The sequence below is a fragment of the Sapajus apella genome, unplaced genomic scaffold, assembly GCF_009761245.1.
Source record: "Sapajus apella isolate SASKATOON/1434 unplaced genomic scaffold, GSC_monkey_1.0 scaffold34, whole genome shotgun sequence".
In the NCBI taxonomy this organism is placed as follows: Eukaryota; Metazoa; Chordata; class Mammalia; order Primates; family Cebidae; genus Sapajus; species Sapajus apella.
In genome coordinates this window covers 6,942,235-6,961,522 of record NW_022436974.1, presented here as the reverse complement: position 1 = coordinate 6,961,522, position 19,288 = coordinate 6,942,235, and the positions used below count along the sequence as shown (strand labels likewise).

Below are 19,288 nucleotides of genomic sequence, written 5' to 3'. Positions count from 1 at the left end.
TTATTAGGTTTTAATGTTTCCTATATATTTCTTTCAAATAAATATTTTTATGTAATAGTATATTTGGCTCAAAGGCCTTGCTCTGTTGCCCAGGCTGGAGTGCAGTGGAGTGATCTCAGCTCACTGCAAACTCTGCCTCCCAGGTTTAAGTGATTCTCCTGGCCTCAGCTTCCCAAGTAGCTGGCACTACATGCATGCACAACCACGCCTGGCTTTTTTTTTTTTTTTTTTTTTTTAATAGAAATGGGGTTTTATTATATGCTGGCCAAGCTGGTCTCGAACTCCTGACTTCAAGTGATCCACCCTCCTCGCCCTCCCAAAGTGCTGGGATTATAAGCATGAGCTACTACACCAGTTGAAACCATTTTCTTAATAGGTTAACTCTAGTGGTTAAAGAATCTCTAAATAGAATATAATATATAATTACACCAGATACAAAATTTCAGTAGGTCTGATTTTTATTAATAGTTAGAACTGTACACAGTTTTCAAATGTACTTTGAAGATATCAATACTTAGATCTAGTATTTCAAAGGCTTATGCTAAACTTTTACTTTATACACTATGTTGAACAAAGCATATAACCAAAATTGGGTTATTATTCAATAACCAATTGGGTTATTATTCAATAAACCTGAATTTAGAGAACATTTTAAAAACCCAGATAGTGGCCAGGCACGATGGCTCACACCTCTAATCGCAGCACTTTGGGAGGCTGAGGCGGGCGGCTCACCAGAGGTAAGGAGTTCAAGGCCAGCTTGGCCAACACGGTGAAACCCTGTCTCTACTAAAAATACAAAAAATTAGCTGAGTGTGGTGGCAAGCGCCTGTAATCCCAGCTACTTGGGAGGCTGAGGCAGGAGAATTGCATGAACCCGGGAGGCAGAGGTTGCAGTGAGCCAAGATTGCACCACTGCACTCCGGCCTGGGTGACAGAGCGAGACTCTGTCTCAAAAAACAAAACAAAAACCCAGATAGGGAAAGATGATGCCACTTCCACGTCAATGGCAATAATTTGTTAATACTTTCATGTGTCATTTTTTATAACCATGACTTCCTATCTGAAGAACTGTCTATAGTATACTGCTTAACACTGAAACACTTACTTTTTCTGAGTGTTTGAACTGCCGCCAGTAACTATCATACATGCGCTTTGTAGTTCTCTCAGGATAGCAGGTCACTGTCTTAATGTAAACCTTCAAGCTTCTTTCAAGTAATTGATTAACTTCTCCATAATCATAGTCATCATACCTATGAGCAATATAACAATAGCTTTATAATGACAAAATCAAAATATTTAATTTCTAAAGTCATAGACATTTATTGTTTAGTAATTAAATACTAAAAGCTCATTAACTAATTGACTGAGTGCCCATTATGTGCCATGCACCCTTCCAGGCAATAGTGATATATTAGTGAACAAAATAGACAAAAATTCTTGGTCTCATGGAGCTTAAATTTTGTTGATGAAAAAAGGAAAAACAATTAAAAAGATAAACACACTGTAGTCAGATGGTGATAATCTGACTCCATGGCAGTCAGATCTGCCACGGAGAGGAAATGGAACTTGGTCTGGGAGGAGAGGGGTTGTTATTTTTAAATAGGGTGAGCAGGAAGGCTTCTCTGAAAGGTTGATATTGAACAAATAACCAGATGGTGGTAAAGAAGCAAGTGTTAAGGCCTTGAGGTAGGAGTCAAGTGTTTCAGGGAAGAGGGTGTAATCACCGAGTCCCATGCTGCCAAATATTCAAGTAAGATAATTGGGAACTGACCACTGGAAGTAGCTATATGGAGGTCACTGGCAACCTTGGTGAGAGCAGTTTTGTTGGTTGATAGGGACAAAAGCCTGATACTGTGAACAGATTCAAGAGAGAATGGGAGATGAAAAAACGGTGACAATAAAGATACACAATTTTGTCAGAGAATTGCTTTGCATGAAAACAGAAAAATGAGGCGATAGGCCAGAGGGAAATGAAAGGTGAAACTGAGATTTTCTTTAAAGATGGGAGAAATTAAAAGTGTGTTTCTATGCTAAAAGGAAAGATCCAATAAAGAGAATAAAGCTGATTATGCTGGAGAAAGAAGGGAGTATTGCTAGAACTAGGATCTTTAGAAAATGAGAAATGGGATTTTGTGCATAAGTATATAGGAACATAGTAATAACAACAGAGACAGCAGAGTAAGTGAGCACAGTTGCAGACAGGTAGGTAAATGTGGTATTGGGAGCTTATGGAATTTCTCTATTTCAGGTAATTTTTAACCGAAATATAATGCTTAGTTTAAAAAAAAAAGTATCTTGATGAATTTATGTAAGCTTCATTTCATAGCATCGAACAGATAAATATATCCACTATAACATTTGTTGCCTGTATACAATACATATTTATTGCATTTAAATTGAGCTCCATTATGTTTATTTTTCTTAAGTAGGTAGACATGATGTATATGTGTTTTAAAATGTATTGACTCTTTGATAACATTGTCTAGTACGGTAAATGGACAAATAGCTTGGTTATTACATACAACCATAATCTTTTACATGGAATATTGTGTTGTTAGTCGATTTATCAGTAAATTTTGGAGTTCTTTAGCTAAAATTATAAAAAATACTTCACTTAACACATTGAATTCGAATTCTCATAAAGTCTTTCTGATCTATGGTCAAGTTGAATATATTTCTAAGGGTAATTCTTTTCTGTCTGCTAATCTATCTCCATAAAAGCCTCAAAATCACAACTCAAAAAGGCACATTCTCCAAAATAGTGCTTTCTATTCAATCTCATTTACTCAGTGTCCTCTCAATGCTAATGTTCTAAATTTAGAGGTCATTAATTTATATTGGCTGATATGTTTCATTTCAGTGTTATATGACCTTATGTAAGCTTATGAAGGCACAATCTGTTCTACTTTTGTTTATACCCTAATTACATTCCTTAAAAAATAATTTTTAAAAAACAAAACTATACAAACCACAATTTATTATAGTGATCTAAAGGGACACTACACGTTTTTTGTTTTTTTTTTTTAAACTCATCTATTCTTCCAGGGAGGATTCTCAAATTTGATCTAATTCTATCATATCCCCAATGATTACTGATGCTTTTTTCCCTCCATAGTAAATTTATATGTGCATCAATGTTAAGATTTGTAACACTTAAGAAAAATGCTTCTCCATAAAGTGAAATTTTAAAAATCAGAAGTCTACATGTAATATTTTCTTCCCAGAGTCATATACCTCTAAACAGGACAAAAATAAAACTCATGCTTGAACTTTCACTTAGAAATGTATAAAACTGTCTCTACAATGAACGTACCTGATTCCAAACATACAGTGAACATAGTTAAATAAAGCTCTGCGCAACATGGTTGTGTCAACATCCTCATGGGTGGCCATAGTGTTATATGTGAGATTGTAGACCATCCGAAACTTTTCATCAAGAAGATGCCCAATGTCAGAATAAAGTCTGTTCACCAGGGAGAACCCGTGATTTTCCCAGGTATAGTCCTAAAAGAGTAAAATGTATTTAATTACAAAGTGGGTATTTTCCATGTAAATTCTATGTCTTTATTAAAACAACTAATGAAGCAAGTATATCAGGATATTTCTAATTGAGTTCTAGGTTTGCAGTTTTACTAAGGTTTTACCAAGAACCCTTCATATCAGTTAGATCAGAGTGTCAGGATGTTTCTTCATAGGGTACGGGATTTGCCATATTAGTAATGAACTCTGGTCACCTCCTATAGTCAGGTACTATGCACATTATGCCCTTATCTGAAGGGCCCCAGGAAACCTTGGAATATTCCTATGTGAACAAACCTATCCAGTGACATGGACAGTTAGCAGATCATCTAAAATAACCAAGAAGGAGTTTGTCATAATTCAATCATATACCTTCTTAGGAGTCATATCACTGTGGTGGCTATTTCCTAGGGGTGAAGATTAGAGTAACCCTTAAGCCCATGACTACGAGCGTATGATTTTATTCCAAGAAAAAGTGATGTCACTTGTTTTCCTCCCTCTTCCCCTCCAAAAAATGGTATAAACATTATGCAAATACCATGTAATAACAGAAGTAACCGAATAAAGCAGACTGTTTCCTTTTGTCTTCTTAGGGAGAAAAATGTTGAAATAATTATCCATCTATTGGGAACTCCAATTAGACTAGGCTGAAACTAGGTGAAATAAAAAGATTTCTAGATGCTATCAAAAATTCTTTAGATGCGAATTTTTTATATTTCAACACCTGACAGTTAAAATGACAGTATTTTCTAGTTTGTCTGAATTAAAGATGTATTATTATACCTGAGCTCGGAATGTTGGCAAATGCTCTTCTCCTCGTCTGGCAAAGTCTTCATACCCAAAACCAGGGTCTTCAATATATCGAGAGACATCAGACGTTATAATCATGTCATCTTCAAACTCTAAGGACAATAATAAACAATCGAGGGTTAAGGATACTGTACATGTTAAGACAATAAAGCGGAACTCCATTTTCTTCCACTTGTTAGCTTTTCCATGGATTTCTAAAGTGAAAACATTGACTTCTTGACTTAAATTTATATAAAATATATACTGCTAAATTTTAAAATATAATTTCATTACCAAATACTGTGGCAGTCTTACCATGTGATTAGTTTTCCAGGTAAACTGACTAAACTGAAATATCTAAACAGTAGTAGTGAAGGATCAATATGCTAGTTTACTAATTTAGAAATGGAAGATAGCATAGGCCTGTGAGTATAATGCTTAACCATTTTTTTGCTTTGCTTTTCTCTTTCCAGAGGATGAAGTGGGATGAGAGGAAGGAGAAGAGATGAAGGTGAAAGACCATTCTGAGTTTAAGATAAAACACCATGTAATTTTTAACAAAGTTTATCGTGATGCATTCACAGTAAAAATTAGTTCAATATAGTTTATTTTTAGCTTACAAAGAAGGACATAGGGAGAAGGATCAGGAAGGACACTCAATGGGGAGGAGAGCAGACTTTTGGATGCTGTTATCATTATCTTAATTCACTTGAGTGCTAAATGGGGAGGCTCAGGTTGTGAATATTTACTTAGTTTTATGCCTAAAATATATGCACTTTTCCATGCATATGAAAACAAAAAGTACACAACATATGGACTAATCAGACTATGATTAGAATATTACCAATATGGCATTCAAGAAGATAGCAAGGCAATAATAATATTTTAAGAAAACTGATTTCTGCATACTTGATGACATTAACAATTTATCATTGAAAAAAGTTTAAATGTCCAATGTATATTAATTTATGTAAAAATAGTTCTATCTCACTTTTTATTTTAGGTTGGTTTGTCTTTATAATTACATTTTTTTTCTGATTTTAACCATTAAAAGGGAATAAACAAGCTTTATTTACTAGCTTCTTCTAGTCTAGAAAATGAACATGTATTTCTCAAAATAAAAAACTAGCTATTTCCCTGAAAGGAATAATACTTTCATTGTAAGTATTTTAGTATTAAATGTCACATTTCATAAATAATAAATAGTAAAACAGTATTATGGTATAATAAAAAACACTGTAATTCTTAACTGGGAAAATTTTGAGAGGCTTAAAAAACAAATGTAATTATGTTAATTCTTCCAAAAGAAAGACCTGGTAGTAATACTTCATTATCTTTAATCTTAGTTATTGTATGAAAATCCTAATAAGTATTCTTTTCTCACAGGTTTTCAGCTGTCTTTAGATCGCTGCTGTGGACTTAACTGGGTGCTTGATAATCACAGAAGGAAAGACTTAAGTACTCTGGCTACCCAATTTTGGATGAATCTTATTAAAGTTCTTACCAAACTTCTTTATTACATATAAAGAAAAGAGATTGGCGTTTATTGAGTATTTATGATATACCAAGTACTATACTACACACTTAGTATCTATTTTTTGTTTCATTACTACAGAAAGAAATATCCATTTAAGAAATAAATTAACTGTAACTTTTACTAATACCATTGTCAGTACTGTAACAATAAGAAATACAATGTGTAGATGTATAAGATGATGTGGAAAACGTCTAAACATTAGATGCTTAAATTGATCTGAAACTTTTAAGTGATTTTTCAGTCCTGTGAAGAGAATATTCAGGCTTATCCCCGGCCCAATTCCATAACCACTTTATTTTCTCCTTGTGCTCCAGCACTCTATTCAGGTCAACAGAAACACTTTAAAAATGGCATTTTCAATGCATTCTCTCTTAACATTTACAAACCAGCTTATGCTTTCCTTAATTCAGTTCATTACATAATAATAGAACTGAAGCAAAAATTATAAAATGTAGTAGCAATCACTGAGGCTGATATGAAAAGGAGTTTTATAGGTTGCAAAGTAAAATCAAATCAAAAACAGTAAATAATAACTAAACTCTATAAAACAGTGTCTCTCTAGAAGTGATTTTTCCTTTGACACTGCACAACCAAGTGGTTTTATTTGGCAAATATTGATACTGGAGTTGACTATTACATAGTTGGTTCTTTACTTTTTGTTTTGCTCATATACATTTTCAAGTTGTATGACTTCTAAACATTTTAAAATAAACAGTAAAAAGTAAGTAGTCAGCCAAATAAGAGAAATGATCCTAGGAAAAATCACTATGCACTAATTTTTAATTTAGGAGTCAATTAACATCTGTTTCCTAGACAATTTTTATTCACAGAAAGAAATGTACAAAGGTCCTTCAATCCACAAATACTTTTTTTCCCAAATTTATCTTAAGAAGTTAAAATTAGCATTCTGATTTTTAAACCTAAAACTCTAGTTTTAATTCTATCTAAACAAATATTTCAAAGTCTGTACTCAAAAGAAATAGTATTTTGTTCATTATCTGCATTATTCTGCCCCTAAGAAGTAGTTACTGACATAATACAGGAACATTCTGTTGCAGTAATGGAATACCTAACTGGAAAAACAAACAACAGTAAAAGCTAGTTAACCCTGTTACCAAGCTACAGAATATGACTCCTGTAGAATATTTTAAACACTTACTTTCTTCAAAAGACTTGAAAAACTATTCTTAGAATCCTTACAAAGAATCTGGAATACTTTATAACACTGGTCAAACCAAGACTTTTTTTATACAAAAAAACCCCTTTTTATTTCTATTTTAAAACATGGTAAGTCTATACAAGTGACTCAACTGACTGTTGTACTGAGTCTTTTTTCTGTATTTTCTTTGTGCAGCCAGCAAATTTGGTACTAACAATGATTAAGAGTGAAATATATAATTTTATATATATATATATATATATATATATATATAGTGTGTGTGTGTGTGTGTGTGTGTGTAGTGTATGTGTGTGTATATATATATGTGTGTGTATATATATATATAGTTTGTGTGTGTGTGTATATATGAGGGTGTATATGTATGTATACTGACATTATTTCCTTGAAATAGCCTCTTCTATTAAAATTATAACATAATTTTTGGCTAAGGTCCAAGACTTGCTAGTCAAAATTCACTTTTGAAGGCAGTAGTCTCCGCTTAAAGTTTTAAGAAGGTTGAGACTGAAATCTAAAATATATTTTTAATATTTCAAAAGACCTAAGATAAATAAAACATTGATATTTTTCAAGTTTTAGTGATCTTAATGAAGCTCATATAAATTAATTTCTGAAGACACACAGATATTACTAACTTTGATAAAAATGTTTACGTTTTTAAACATTTGTTTACCTAGAAGGTTCATCATAGATTATTTTCCTTCACCCTCACCTGTTCTCTCCAGCTGATTTTTATAATCAACTTTTAATTTCTGTTCCCAGTTATATGCTGATAACTTCAAAAATTCTACCTTGAACTTGAAGCCCTCTCCTGATTTCCTATCTCTTCTACCCTTTGTATTCCAAGAGTGGTTTGCATACTAGCAGCACTGGCATTACTTAGAGGCTTGATAGAAATGTGGCCTCTCAGGCCCTACCCTAGACTGATTCAACCTCTGCATCTCAACAAGATTTCCCAAGTGACTCACAAACACTGAAGTTTGAGAAGCGCTGTGCAAAACATTTCCAGACTGGCTGTTTTATAGACATCTCTACTTGAAATGTCCAAAATATGGTAGTTTACATATTTCTTAAGGTTAGCAAGATCCTTACGGTAGGGCCTCTACCTACCTAACCAGATTTCTCTTTACACTACCTGTTTGATGATGTACATCCTAACAACAAAGAACCACTTGTTCTTGGACCCAGCATCCTGTTTTCTTACTATTGTGCTTTTGCTCGGGCCTGGATGCTGTTTACCATGTCCTCCTATGCCCCTCAGCCATTACCTGACTCCCCACACTCAACTGTATTAAGACTTATCTTAGAGCCAAGGGCTGGCATTCTTCCTCTAGGTTCGTCTTCTGCCTACACGCTTCACCTATCAAGACTGGATTCAGTGCCCTCTTCTAGGCTCTTACATCTTTCACATTCTGCTATGTGTTACAATTATTATTATTATTTGCTACTAGAATGAGAGTGCCCTGAGGGCAAGAATCATGCCTTATTTAGTCTTAAAACCTTAGTACCTAACACCATGCTTAAACTATATGGAGTATTCAATAAGTGTTTACAGAGTGAATATTAAAGCAATAACCCAAACACTAAGTTTCTTTGTTTGCAATTTCCTGCTGAACTAGAGGCTGATTTTAGTGACAGTAATCTTCAATGGATTAAATTAATTAAAAGGATTAAAATGATTACTCAATTTGGTAGGTAACATTTTTCATAAAAAAGATCATCGGGAGAAATGATAAAAAGCGTTCTTGTTCTTTCTGGTAAAACTGGGAACTACTGATTAATGTTTTATGTTAAGTTATGGCTGAAACAATTCTCAAAATATAAGAAATTGATGAGTTTTAAGACAGGCAGTAGTTTTGAAGACCTCTTTTAAATCAACAGAACTCTACTTTTTAAAAAAAATGTTATGTGTGATCCCAGCTACTCGGGAGGCTGAGGCAAGAGAATTGCTTGCACCCAGGAGGTGGAGGTTCCAGTGAGCCAAGATTGCGCCACTGAACTACAGTCTGGGCGACAAAGTGAGACTCCTCTCAAAAAAAAAAAATTATGTAGATGGATTACTTTTAAAGGGTTTAAGCTTTGTATTGAGTCTGTTATTTTAATATCACTATGTGGTGTTCAATATCTTTCTTAGTTGTAATTGAAAAGCTTCCTCCCTATTTCAGTCTCTTCGAGTGTTAGAAAAACTGTTTTCAAGAATACAGCAAAGAATCTCAGCTTTTAACACAAAATGAATTCCTCCAAATTCAATCTAAGAAAATGACCTAAATGATACATTTTTATAGAATTCCAAAGAAATGTAAATGCAAGTACAGTGTAATTTTAGAACTGATCTGGAAAAGCAGCAGTGTGAGAATAATCTTCCCACACACACCCCATCCACAAAAAAAGGCAAAGATTTAAAAAAAAATTATTGAAACAATATTTCACTTATCATTTAAAAAAATCATAAAAGTAGGAAAAATTAAATATGCCCATCTAACTTTATAAGCAACTTACCTACTTTAAATAATATTTTATCCAGGATAGGGTATGAACTTACAAAGCTGAAAGTTTCAACTCAATCTGAAATACATTCAAGCATGAACCAGCCTGAGGGAAAGCAATAACGTGAGAGTAAGGTAGAAGAGGAGAACTAAATAAGAGGAAGATGGTGGCAGAATCATTTTTACATATCCATATGGCAAACACTGAAGTTGCTCTGTCAGGGTTCTAAGAACAACTAACAGGAAAAGAACGCAAAAAAGTACCTGAATAAGGAAATGAATGAAAAGTATCTCCAGAGACCACAAAAAGACTTTCTTTCTTCTCCTTCTCAAAACGAGTGCTCATTTCTTCCTGAGACGCCTCTTCATCTTCCCTTTCTTCTTGAAGTCTTTTCATCCTTTCCATTAAGGCCTCTAGCTCACTTAGAGAATCAACAATCTGGAACCAGATAAGATAATGTTGGGGGCTATTAATATTAAAAGTGTTCCGGTAAATGTGTCCACCTCCCAATGTCACCTAACTATGTGCAGTAGCATAGGCACAGTTATTAACTTCTTAAGTGAGTTTTTCACCAGTTTCAAAGGGAATCATGACAGATTCCAAAATTTTCAGAAGTATGATTTTTTTTTCAGTTATAAATATAAAAGCTTATAAGTATATATGTATGTGTATATAAAATCTAGAATTCTAGGATTTGGTGTGTATTAAATAGTATAGCTTAAAAATGAGACAGCACAATTTTTAACTTTTTGCTCTCAGAAGATATGTTTTCCCCATTGGTTGTTCCAGCATCTTATAAATACAAGTATATTGTTTTGTGATCTACCATCTAAAGGATCTAACATTAAAAGCATATGATCACTAGAATGCATCACTGTTTAGTCTTTATGATTTGCAGTAATTTGTATTTGCTTTAAAAGTCTCTTTGAGATAAATCAGAAATTTTTACAGTAATAAAAATTATGCAAAAATATTTTAAGTATATAATATCTAATTGGAGAACAATTCTCTCTAGATATTTTTAATATTAGAAGTTTAAAGCAAAAATAGTAAAGAAAAATGGCTAAGAAAACTAACCCCAAAGTTGCTGCCTGAAAGGGATGCATTCTCTATGTTGTTGTCATTAGCAAGATCACAAACGCAGAAATTGTTGACTGATATTAGCCTGAATCCATTGGAGATTTCTGGATCTCTCTCTGGATTGATACCACTACCAAAGACAAAGCTTGCCAAAGCATGATAATGTGCCAGTAGGACCACAGCATGTACCAGTTCAGGCAAAGACCAATTATTTTCTCCAGTTTTGACAAGTTTCTGAAATGAGAAAGCAAATCAGAGCAAATATCAAAATTCTAGAATGCTACAAAGCAATTTCAATGAAAAACTACCAATTTTCATATATCCATTTATAGTAATACAACTTAAAACTATCTTTAAAAAATGTTTCACACGTTAAAGATATGATTTTGGCCAATGCTCCATTAAAACTACCATGCCTAACAATACAATTATATCGTACTTTTTCTAAATCTCTTATTATCCAATAGATCTTCTGCTTCCAAAGCATTTTTTTTTATATATTATGCTATTTTAATGAAATACTTTCAGAGAATCAAAGAACACTGAAGCTAGATAGGACTTTAAAGATTATCGAACAAAACCATTCACTTTAAGGTTTATTGGAAACTTCATCCCACAAAATCATGAAAAACCGCAATTCAGCAAGACAAATTTCAGTTATCCTCTAGCTATCTTCTAATAAAGAAAGCCTCTGCAGCAGATGATAGAAAATGTAGAATACTACCTCACATTTGAATAAGAATTTTAAAAATTTCAAAGCACTTTTTCATATTCTGTATTTCACTTGGCCTTCCAGCTGAATGATGGGATCACAAATGAAGCCATTAAAAACAGTAATTCCTCCACCCACTTTGTCCAAGAGTGAATTCCACCAATTAAAGAATCCCTCAGGGATTCTTTCCCATTGGTGTTCATTTTCTCTCCCTCTCTCTCTCACGATGTGTGTGTGGTGTGTGCGTGAGGGGGGAATCTCATCCCTCTCTTTCCCCTCTTTCTAAATCTAAAACTTTCATTTGGCTTACTTAATGGCTAAAACAAAATGAAACAAAAAAATAAAACTGCCTTCTTTTGCTTTACTCCCCATTATTTAACTTCACACACATATATAATTTAATATATTACCAAAATCTCAGGGAAAAGAAAAGAAAGTCAAATTCTATCACTCTATGGTGGGGGAGATAGGGAAAGACTTGTTAATGAACAAAATTACAGCTAGATAGAAGGAATAAATTCTAGTGTTCTATACCACTGTAGGATGATTAATAGTTAACAGTAACATACAGTTTCAAATAGCTGTAAGGAGGATACTGAACATTCCCAATACAAAGAAATAATAAATGAGATGATGGGTATCCTAATTAATCTGATCTCTATACATTAGATATATCAAAATATCACTGTGTACCTCATGGATATGTCAATTAAAAATAAAATTTAAAAAGATACATTAAGACAAAAATATCATTATTGTAATTTGTAATAATGTAAATAAAGGTCTTTTTTTTTTTTTTTTTTTGTTTTGAGACGGAGTTTTGCTCTTGTTACCCAGGCTGGAGTGCAATGGCGCGATCTCGGCTCACCGCAACCTCCGCCTCCTGGGTTCAGGCAATTCTCCTGCCTCAGCCTCCCGAGTAGCTGAATAAAGGTCATTATTTAATAATAAAAGAATATACACCAGAAAATACGCTTGCTTTACATCTCTATGCACCTAACCTTGTAGCCACAAAATAAATGGTTGCAATACTGACTGAAAAAAATTCTACCACTCTTTTATGTATCTTTTTTTCTCTATTGTAATTATACAGTTATAACCACATATGTCTCTATTTTTCTGATTTTCAAATTTGACCTTTTGATGTGTTCATTTTTCCTAAGGCCACACTGTCATTAATTTTTAAGCAAGGCCTATACTATACATCAATGGATGTACATAACTACTTCTCCTTTCCTGTAACATTATTCACATTCTAATTTTGTTTCATTTGCTTCTATAAATAGCATCTTCATGCTATAGTTTTGTTCTTATTTTAGAAACATTTCCTAATAGGATTTTTAGAACAAAGAGTATTAATATTTGTATGACTTCTGATAATACTACCAAAGAGCTCTCCAAAAGGATTGGTAGGATTTACAATGCCTTCACCAATCTTTGCAGGATTATCATTAAATATGAAAGGACAGCAAACACTCATCATCTCTAATTTCTTGTCTCACATTCATTTCTGCTTTAAAAAATTCATTACAATCTGGTTTCTATTTCAAGCAAACTCCTGAAGCTACATTTACTAAGATTACACATGACCTCCCAAATGGTCAAATCTCACTATTTCTTTTTAGTCCTTATTTAATTTGATCTCCACAGAATTTACATTGTTTACTTTCTCCCTTCTTGACATTAATCTCTCTTGACTTCAACAATTCCACATTTTTGAGGAGGGAAGTACATTTTCTACCCTGAGATAGACCTTTCTCTATTGCTGTATTTCATCCACAATCTTCCTTCCTTGTGTGATATCTTTTTGGATGGGCCATTCATTCCTTCAAGCTGACCTTTGCTTATCTGTAAACAACTATCCAATTTTACTTTTAACTCACATTTTATCTTGAATTAAAGACCTGTATTTCCTTTAGAAACTAGACATCACTTTGCAGATGTCATCACTTGTTGCTGTCAGCCTGTGCATGCTCATGTCATGAAGAAGGACACCTTAGTCATGCTCTTGTCCTACCTATTTTCTCCATCCTCATATCCTACCAGTCACCAAAGTCCTGCTTATCCTCATACAGAATAATTACTATAATCTTATCCTTCCTATGTATCTCCCATGCCTTTAAAAAACAAATCACCTCTGAGGTATAGTACTGTGACTGGTCTCACTGCTTCTAGTCTGTACAATCGTGATTTATCTTCTATATCACCTAATGTATTTATATTATAACTTGGCACAAAAACATTTAATGATTCTCAATTCTCTATCATATTGATCTCCATGGTCTTGTGATCAAATGTACTTCCAAAAGTAACAATTAGGGGGAGGTCTAACCCTGGATATTATGTGTATTTATTTGTAAATTTATACACATAAAATATATTTTATATAATTTCCATATGTATACTGTAATAACATAAAATACACAAAAAATTAGAAGAATATACACAAATATTTCGTAATATTTTGGAGAATTTTCTTGTGTATGCCCTGAGTACCATAACAACCCTGACGACCATAACTTTCTGAAAGAAAATACAAATTCTTTAATACAGTATTCATTGGGTCATACAATATGATCTCAATTCTTCCCAGTTCCCACCTTACATAAACAACCCTACACTTCAATAATCTGAAACTGTTGGCTATTCCTCCAATATACCATAATATTAATACTCTGTTCTTTCTCTGAAATGCCCTGCTCTACTTGAAAACTCCCACTTGTTCAAGACCTAGCTCAAACATTACCTCTTTCAGAAAAGAAACTTTCTGGTCCCATTCTCTTTGTTCATACATTCATACACTGTTGTGCAATGATTATTGTCATTACCCTTTTCTTCTTCTTCCCTAGACTCCAAGCAAATCCATGGGCAGGGTCTTTATCTTTCCCCACCAAAGTATCTGGCACAGAGTAATTAAGATATGACATTAAAAATAATGATTAGGCTGGGCGTGGTGGCTCACGCTTGTAATCCCAGCACTTTGGGAGGCTGAAGTGGCTGGATCACAAGGTCAGGAGTACAAGACCAGCCTGGCCAAGTTGGTGAAACCCCATCTCTACAAAAAATACAAAAAAAAATTAGCCAGGCACGGTGGCAGGTGCCTGTAATCCCAGCTGCTCCTCAGGAGGCTGAGGCAAGAGAATCACTTGAACCTGAGGGTTGGAGGTTGCAGTGAGCCGGGATTGTGCCACTGCCCTCCAGCCTGGGTGACAGAGTGAGACTCTGTCTCAAAATAAATAAATAAACAAATAAATAAATAAACAAGATTAATTCCTCTATCTAGCTAACATATTATCAAATCAGAACATAAATCTAAAGACAGCATCGTGCTTCAGATTCCCAGGCAGATCATCAAATCTGAGAGCATACAGACTGATAAACACTATGTTTGGTTGAAAGGGCAAATAACAAAATAGTCTAATGAGAGGATAAAAAAACCAAGGTCATTTCTATGCATTAGGAACAGAGATTTTAAGAAGTTTCTACTGATAATTTAAATGATAGCTCCCATCTATTGACTAATTACTATGTGCCAAGAATAGTGCTAAGCATACTGAATAATGACCTCACCCTGTAGGGCTTTGATGGAAGTACCATTAGAAGTACAAGTGCTCTCAGTCAATCACGACAACTCTATTTCTCATCTAAGCTTGAGTTTTAAAAGGCATCTAAGCATTCACACACCAGCTGGCAAATCACTTTTTTATTTGCAAAATCACTTTTTGAGAATCTAAAAATTATGAAATGTTAGAACTATAAAAGAGTTTAAAACTCATGTAATCTAGCTCCCTCATTCTGTAGAGGGGAGAACTGAAGCCCATAGAAGTTAATTTACTAAAAGGACACAAACTTGTAACAGAGTACAGACTAGATCCCAGGCATCCTATGCTAGTGTATTTTCTTTGTTCTACCTACTACTTAAAAATAGAAACCAAATTTTCTCATAGCCATTCACCAAAGTACTTGTATAAGCTAATTCATTATTAAAGAGAAGTATTCATTTACGCTTAAATCCACTGACTTTCTAAATTTATCTTTTCTACAATTATTAAGACACTGTTATTTATATTTCAAGCTCCTAATATACAAGTATTTAAAATTAAGTCCTAGGAAAATTCCTTTTTATGTCAAAGAAACACTCAGTACCTGAATGTGCTCTTTTGTGATCAGCCAAGGTCGGTGTGCTAGCAGCTTATTAATTTCATTAAGATTTTTCAGTCTTTGTGGCACATACTCCAAACCATTCAACCACTCAGCAATACCTCCAGTCTTTAAAAATTCATCCACATGCATGTTTATTAAGTAAGAACACTGATGTCTAGCTGCAGCCTAAAGCACAAAGAAAAAATTCATTGATAAAAGTATCACAGTAGAGTTTCATTCCACTATTTCTAAACAAATAATTCAGATGGAGTTAATGATTTTTATAGCCAATACCTCGTTTCTTACAGAATCATTTTTCTAAAACATCCATCATAATGATGTAATCGATTCAATACATGAAGTTGATACTTGTATAAGCAAATAATTGTCACCTGAAGCCAATTATTTCCTTGTCTGGAAGTTGGTATAAATTAAGCCAGAGCCTACTTTCTAGCTATGAATAGGAAATACACTTCCTTTTCAATATGATAAATGTATCTACTATATTCTACTTAAAACATAATAAAATCTCATTAGCTTATATTCTAATAACTCAGGATTCATCCTAATTTGAGTAATTCTCTTATCCTTTTTAAGATAACTGTGACTTCAGTCATATTTGCACACATCCTCCTACTCAGATGACATGGAAGTTCACTGACCCTTTTCTTCCTATGCAGTCAGAATCAGCCCTCAATTGACCTCTTTTTTCCTCAGGGCTGCTTCTCAGTAAAACAGTACTATTTTGTTCTTTCTATTCTCTGCATCTTATTTCTGTTGGGTTTTGTGAGCATTCTAAGTCTGCTTTCAGCCTTACTGTCATCAAAACCTTAAGCTATAATTTTAGCTCAGTCAAGTTCATCATTCAATAAAACATGGAATGTTGGTTTTTGTTGTTGTTGTGTAAAACTTCAGTAAGACTATAAAAAAGACAACCAAATCAAATGTGGTCAAACTTAATCTGCTAATTCCTGGCTAGTTATGCCAGCCCTATCAGTCCAGTTTCTACCCCAACTTCTCCAAATATATAGCACTTGCGTCATGTTCTTGTTCTTCTTTTTCTCCATTAAAGTCCAGCACACAGAAAACTTTATAATTCTCCTCCCTGACCTCTACTGCCTGCCAATAACTAGTTAACCAGTTTGTAATAAGAAATATACTTAGAAGGTTACAATTCATTCAAGAATTCTTCTCTCATTCAGATTCTCCATTAATGCTAACTGATAATTTCCTCTTATTTGGCCAAATTAGTGATATTCTTTATATATAAAATCACTAAGAAAAAATGTCATGAACTTGGGTTTTTATAAAAACAAGGTATCAAGAAAAAAGACAAAACTTGTGGGATATTATTTCGCATGCTATAAGTGTCTAACTGTAAGAGATTAAATATGAAAAAGATTTTTTTGAAAATTAAATGAGAAACTGAGTGCATTAAGTGGCTTAACATATTACAAAGGTATCCAAGAAAGTTGGTATCCAAAAGGCCATAGACTTCTTCAATTCCTAAATTACACTTAGCTTTATACACACATGGGCACATACACATATTTTGGAAGGGAAAAAGAGTGAGGAAGATGTTATCTGAATACAGGAAAATAAGCACCTACCATTATTGCAATATAGTGCCTGTATGGTAGAGGAAGGGGACCATCCATGCGCAACATGTAAAACTGACTCCGCAAGAAAGACTCCAGGTACTGAGTGTGTAAACTCATGACCTGGGTGATGTTGTCCAGACGACCAGATGTAGAGTATTCCTCCACAAGAAAGTTAGTACGTTCAACCACTGTGTTTGCTTGGACAACCTTATAACCAAACACAAAATAAAGTGACTACTGAGACATAAACACACCCTTGGTTTACATAAATTATGCCACTATTGAAGCAAATGAATATTCATTTGATATTAACAGACAGTGAAATTACGCAGTTGCTCATACTGGAAACAGAAATTTTAAAAAAAAGCACCATTCATTTTTGGCTCTGGTACCACAATTTATTAAACAACAAATGTTAAATTATCAAACATTATACACACAGCTATGAAAGTGAAGAAAAGCTGCTTCCATCTGTTTTGCCAGATTTTTCAGGGCCCATTTGCCTGTCCATTGTCACACCAATGTGTGGTAAAGCACAAGCAGCATCTGATTACGTACATTTACAATTTCATCTTATCAGCCTATGAAGATAAGCACATCATTTTTAGACAAATATTTTCAGTCTAATCCTTTGATTGCTTTTGTGATTCAACATAAAAAGAGCTTTCTCAAGTCTTGTCAGGGACAAAGGAATATACGATAATTTGTTGAAAAGTATTAATTGAAAAATTAATGAGGACACTTGAATACTGTTATTTCTATCTTGAGCTGGACAATATTAATTACTAAAAACAAGGGAAGTTATTAAAATGGACATTCTCCATCCTAGGAAATCAAAAGAGTTTTTTTCAAAAATAGATTACTTATATATAGCTTCATACACAATGACAGTTTGGGCATCACACCAAGAACTGGCTCTGAAGGTGTTAAGAGCTTATTAGCACCTTGTAGAAAGGCCCAACCCTGTGGGAGTTAATGGACATGAAATGCATAATTCTAGGAGTGGTTCATTGTTTATTTGTATTTCAGAATTAGAGGTCTAGACTTATTTTAGAGATAAGGAAACAGGTAAGAGATTAAATTCAAGCTCATGCACCTTATTAATAACAGAGCCTGGTCTAGAATCCAGATTGACTAAAGTTCAGACTAATGATCTTTCCAAACATCCACACTACTATTAAGAAACTGTTTACTCTTCAGAGCTGGCTTCAGTCTTTTTTGAAAAATAAATACAAATTATACAAAGGCACTATTGACTTAGGGAAATTTAATCCCCGAGGAAATATAATGTTTGAAAAGTATAAATTGTGAGGAAACGTTAATTATAACGGTATAACTCATTATGGAGCCAAGTATACTTTGATTTGCTCACTTCTGTACCATTTTGTCAACTGCAGGGACTAAGACAGTTAAAAATATAATGGGATCCAGATGAAAGACATATAATTATGAATAGAATATTTGTTATTTTTGTTTTGCTTTCCCCAGCAGAAGTTTCTTCTAACTGGATGCTTAAGATTCCAGTTAGATTAATAGATTCATATGATGCAATAGATTCCAAAAACCAGATTATCTTCAAATATATATTGTGAAAAATGACTGTGCTTCAGGAAGTCTTTATATGTATTAGGCAGTTTAGAGCAGCCTCAAGCTATCTGAGAAAAATAGACATAAGCAGGGCAGTTTCTCCAGTGCATGGTCCTCACCCAGATTAACTGTTGTTACTAAGCTCCCAAAATGTTACTGTCACTTTGGATTTGCACTTAAGTGGTAAAGTCACTAAAAAACTGATTTGATAATGAAAAAACTGTTGACTCTGGCAATGATCTGGTATTATTCTATTTCTACTAGTCCCTTCTTTTAAGTCAATGCTTGGCACATAATCGGCGCTCTATAAATATCTGTGAAGCTGAAAAGAAAATATCTCCATGGTTTTCTGATACGTGAATAAGAAACTCAAGAGCAAAATATATTCTGACTTCCATATTAAAAAGAGATATTCTTTGATACAATGAAATTATTTTTAAATCATATTTTGTATATTTTAAGACAGATAAACTTACTTCCTTCTCTGGAATAAAGGCACTTGGTCCTCTTGTCAAGGGTTGAGATACTCTGATTCTTTTATCCTATTTTTAAAAGAAAAGTTTTATCTATTAATGATGAATTTCTAAGATACGTTAAATTTGTACACATTTATTGCTAAGGTACTAAAATAAATACAATAAATAATTAAATAAAAT

At 33.6% G+C, this 19,288-nt stretch overlaps 1 protein-coding gene across 2 annotated transcripts in view; it reads right to left on the bottom strand.

The window, feature by feature from the left end:
- The window catches only part of SESN3 (sestrin 3), a 67,299-nt gene that overhangs the window by 8,726 nt on the left and 39,285 nt on the right, over window positions 1–19,288 (bottom strand). For both annotated transcript variants that reach the window (XM_032295725.1, XM_032295726.1), the window contains exons 2-9: window positions 19,109–19,174; window positions 17,055–17,252; window positions 15,448–15,630; window positions 10,587–10,823; window positions 9,773–9,947; window positions 4,303–4,421; window positions 3,314–3,504; window positions 1,106–1,250 (exon numbers count right to left, since the gene is read on the bottom strand). In XM_032295725.1, the coding sequence (XP_032151616.1) occupies window positions 1,106–1,250; window positions 3,314–3,504; window positions 4,303–4,421; window positions 9,773–9,947; window positions 10,587–10,823; window positions 15,448–15,630; window positions 17,055–17,252; window positions 19,109–19,174 (1,314 nt within the window). The remainder of the gene's footprint in view (window positions 1–1,105; window positions 1,251–3,313; window positions 3,505–4,302; window positions 4,422–9,772; window positions 9,948–10,586; window positions 10,824–15,447; window positions 15,631–17,054; window positions 17,253–19,108; window positions 19,175–19,288) is intronic.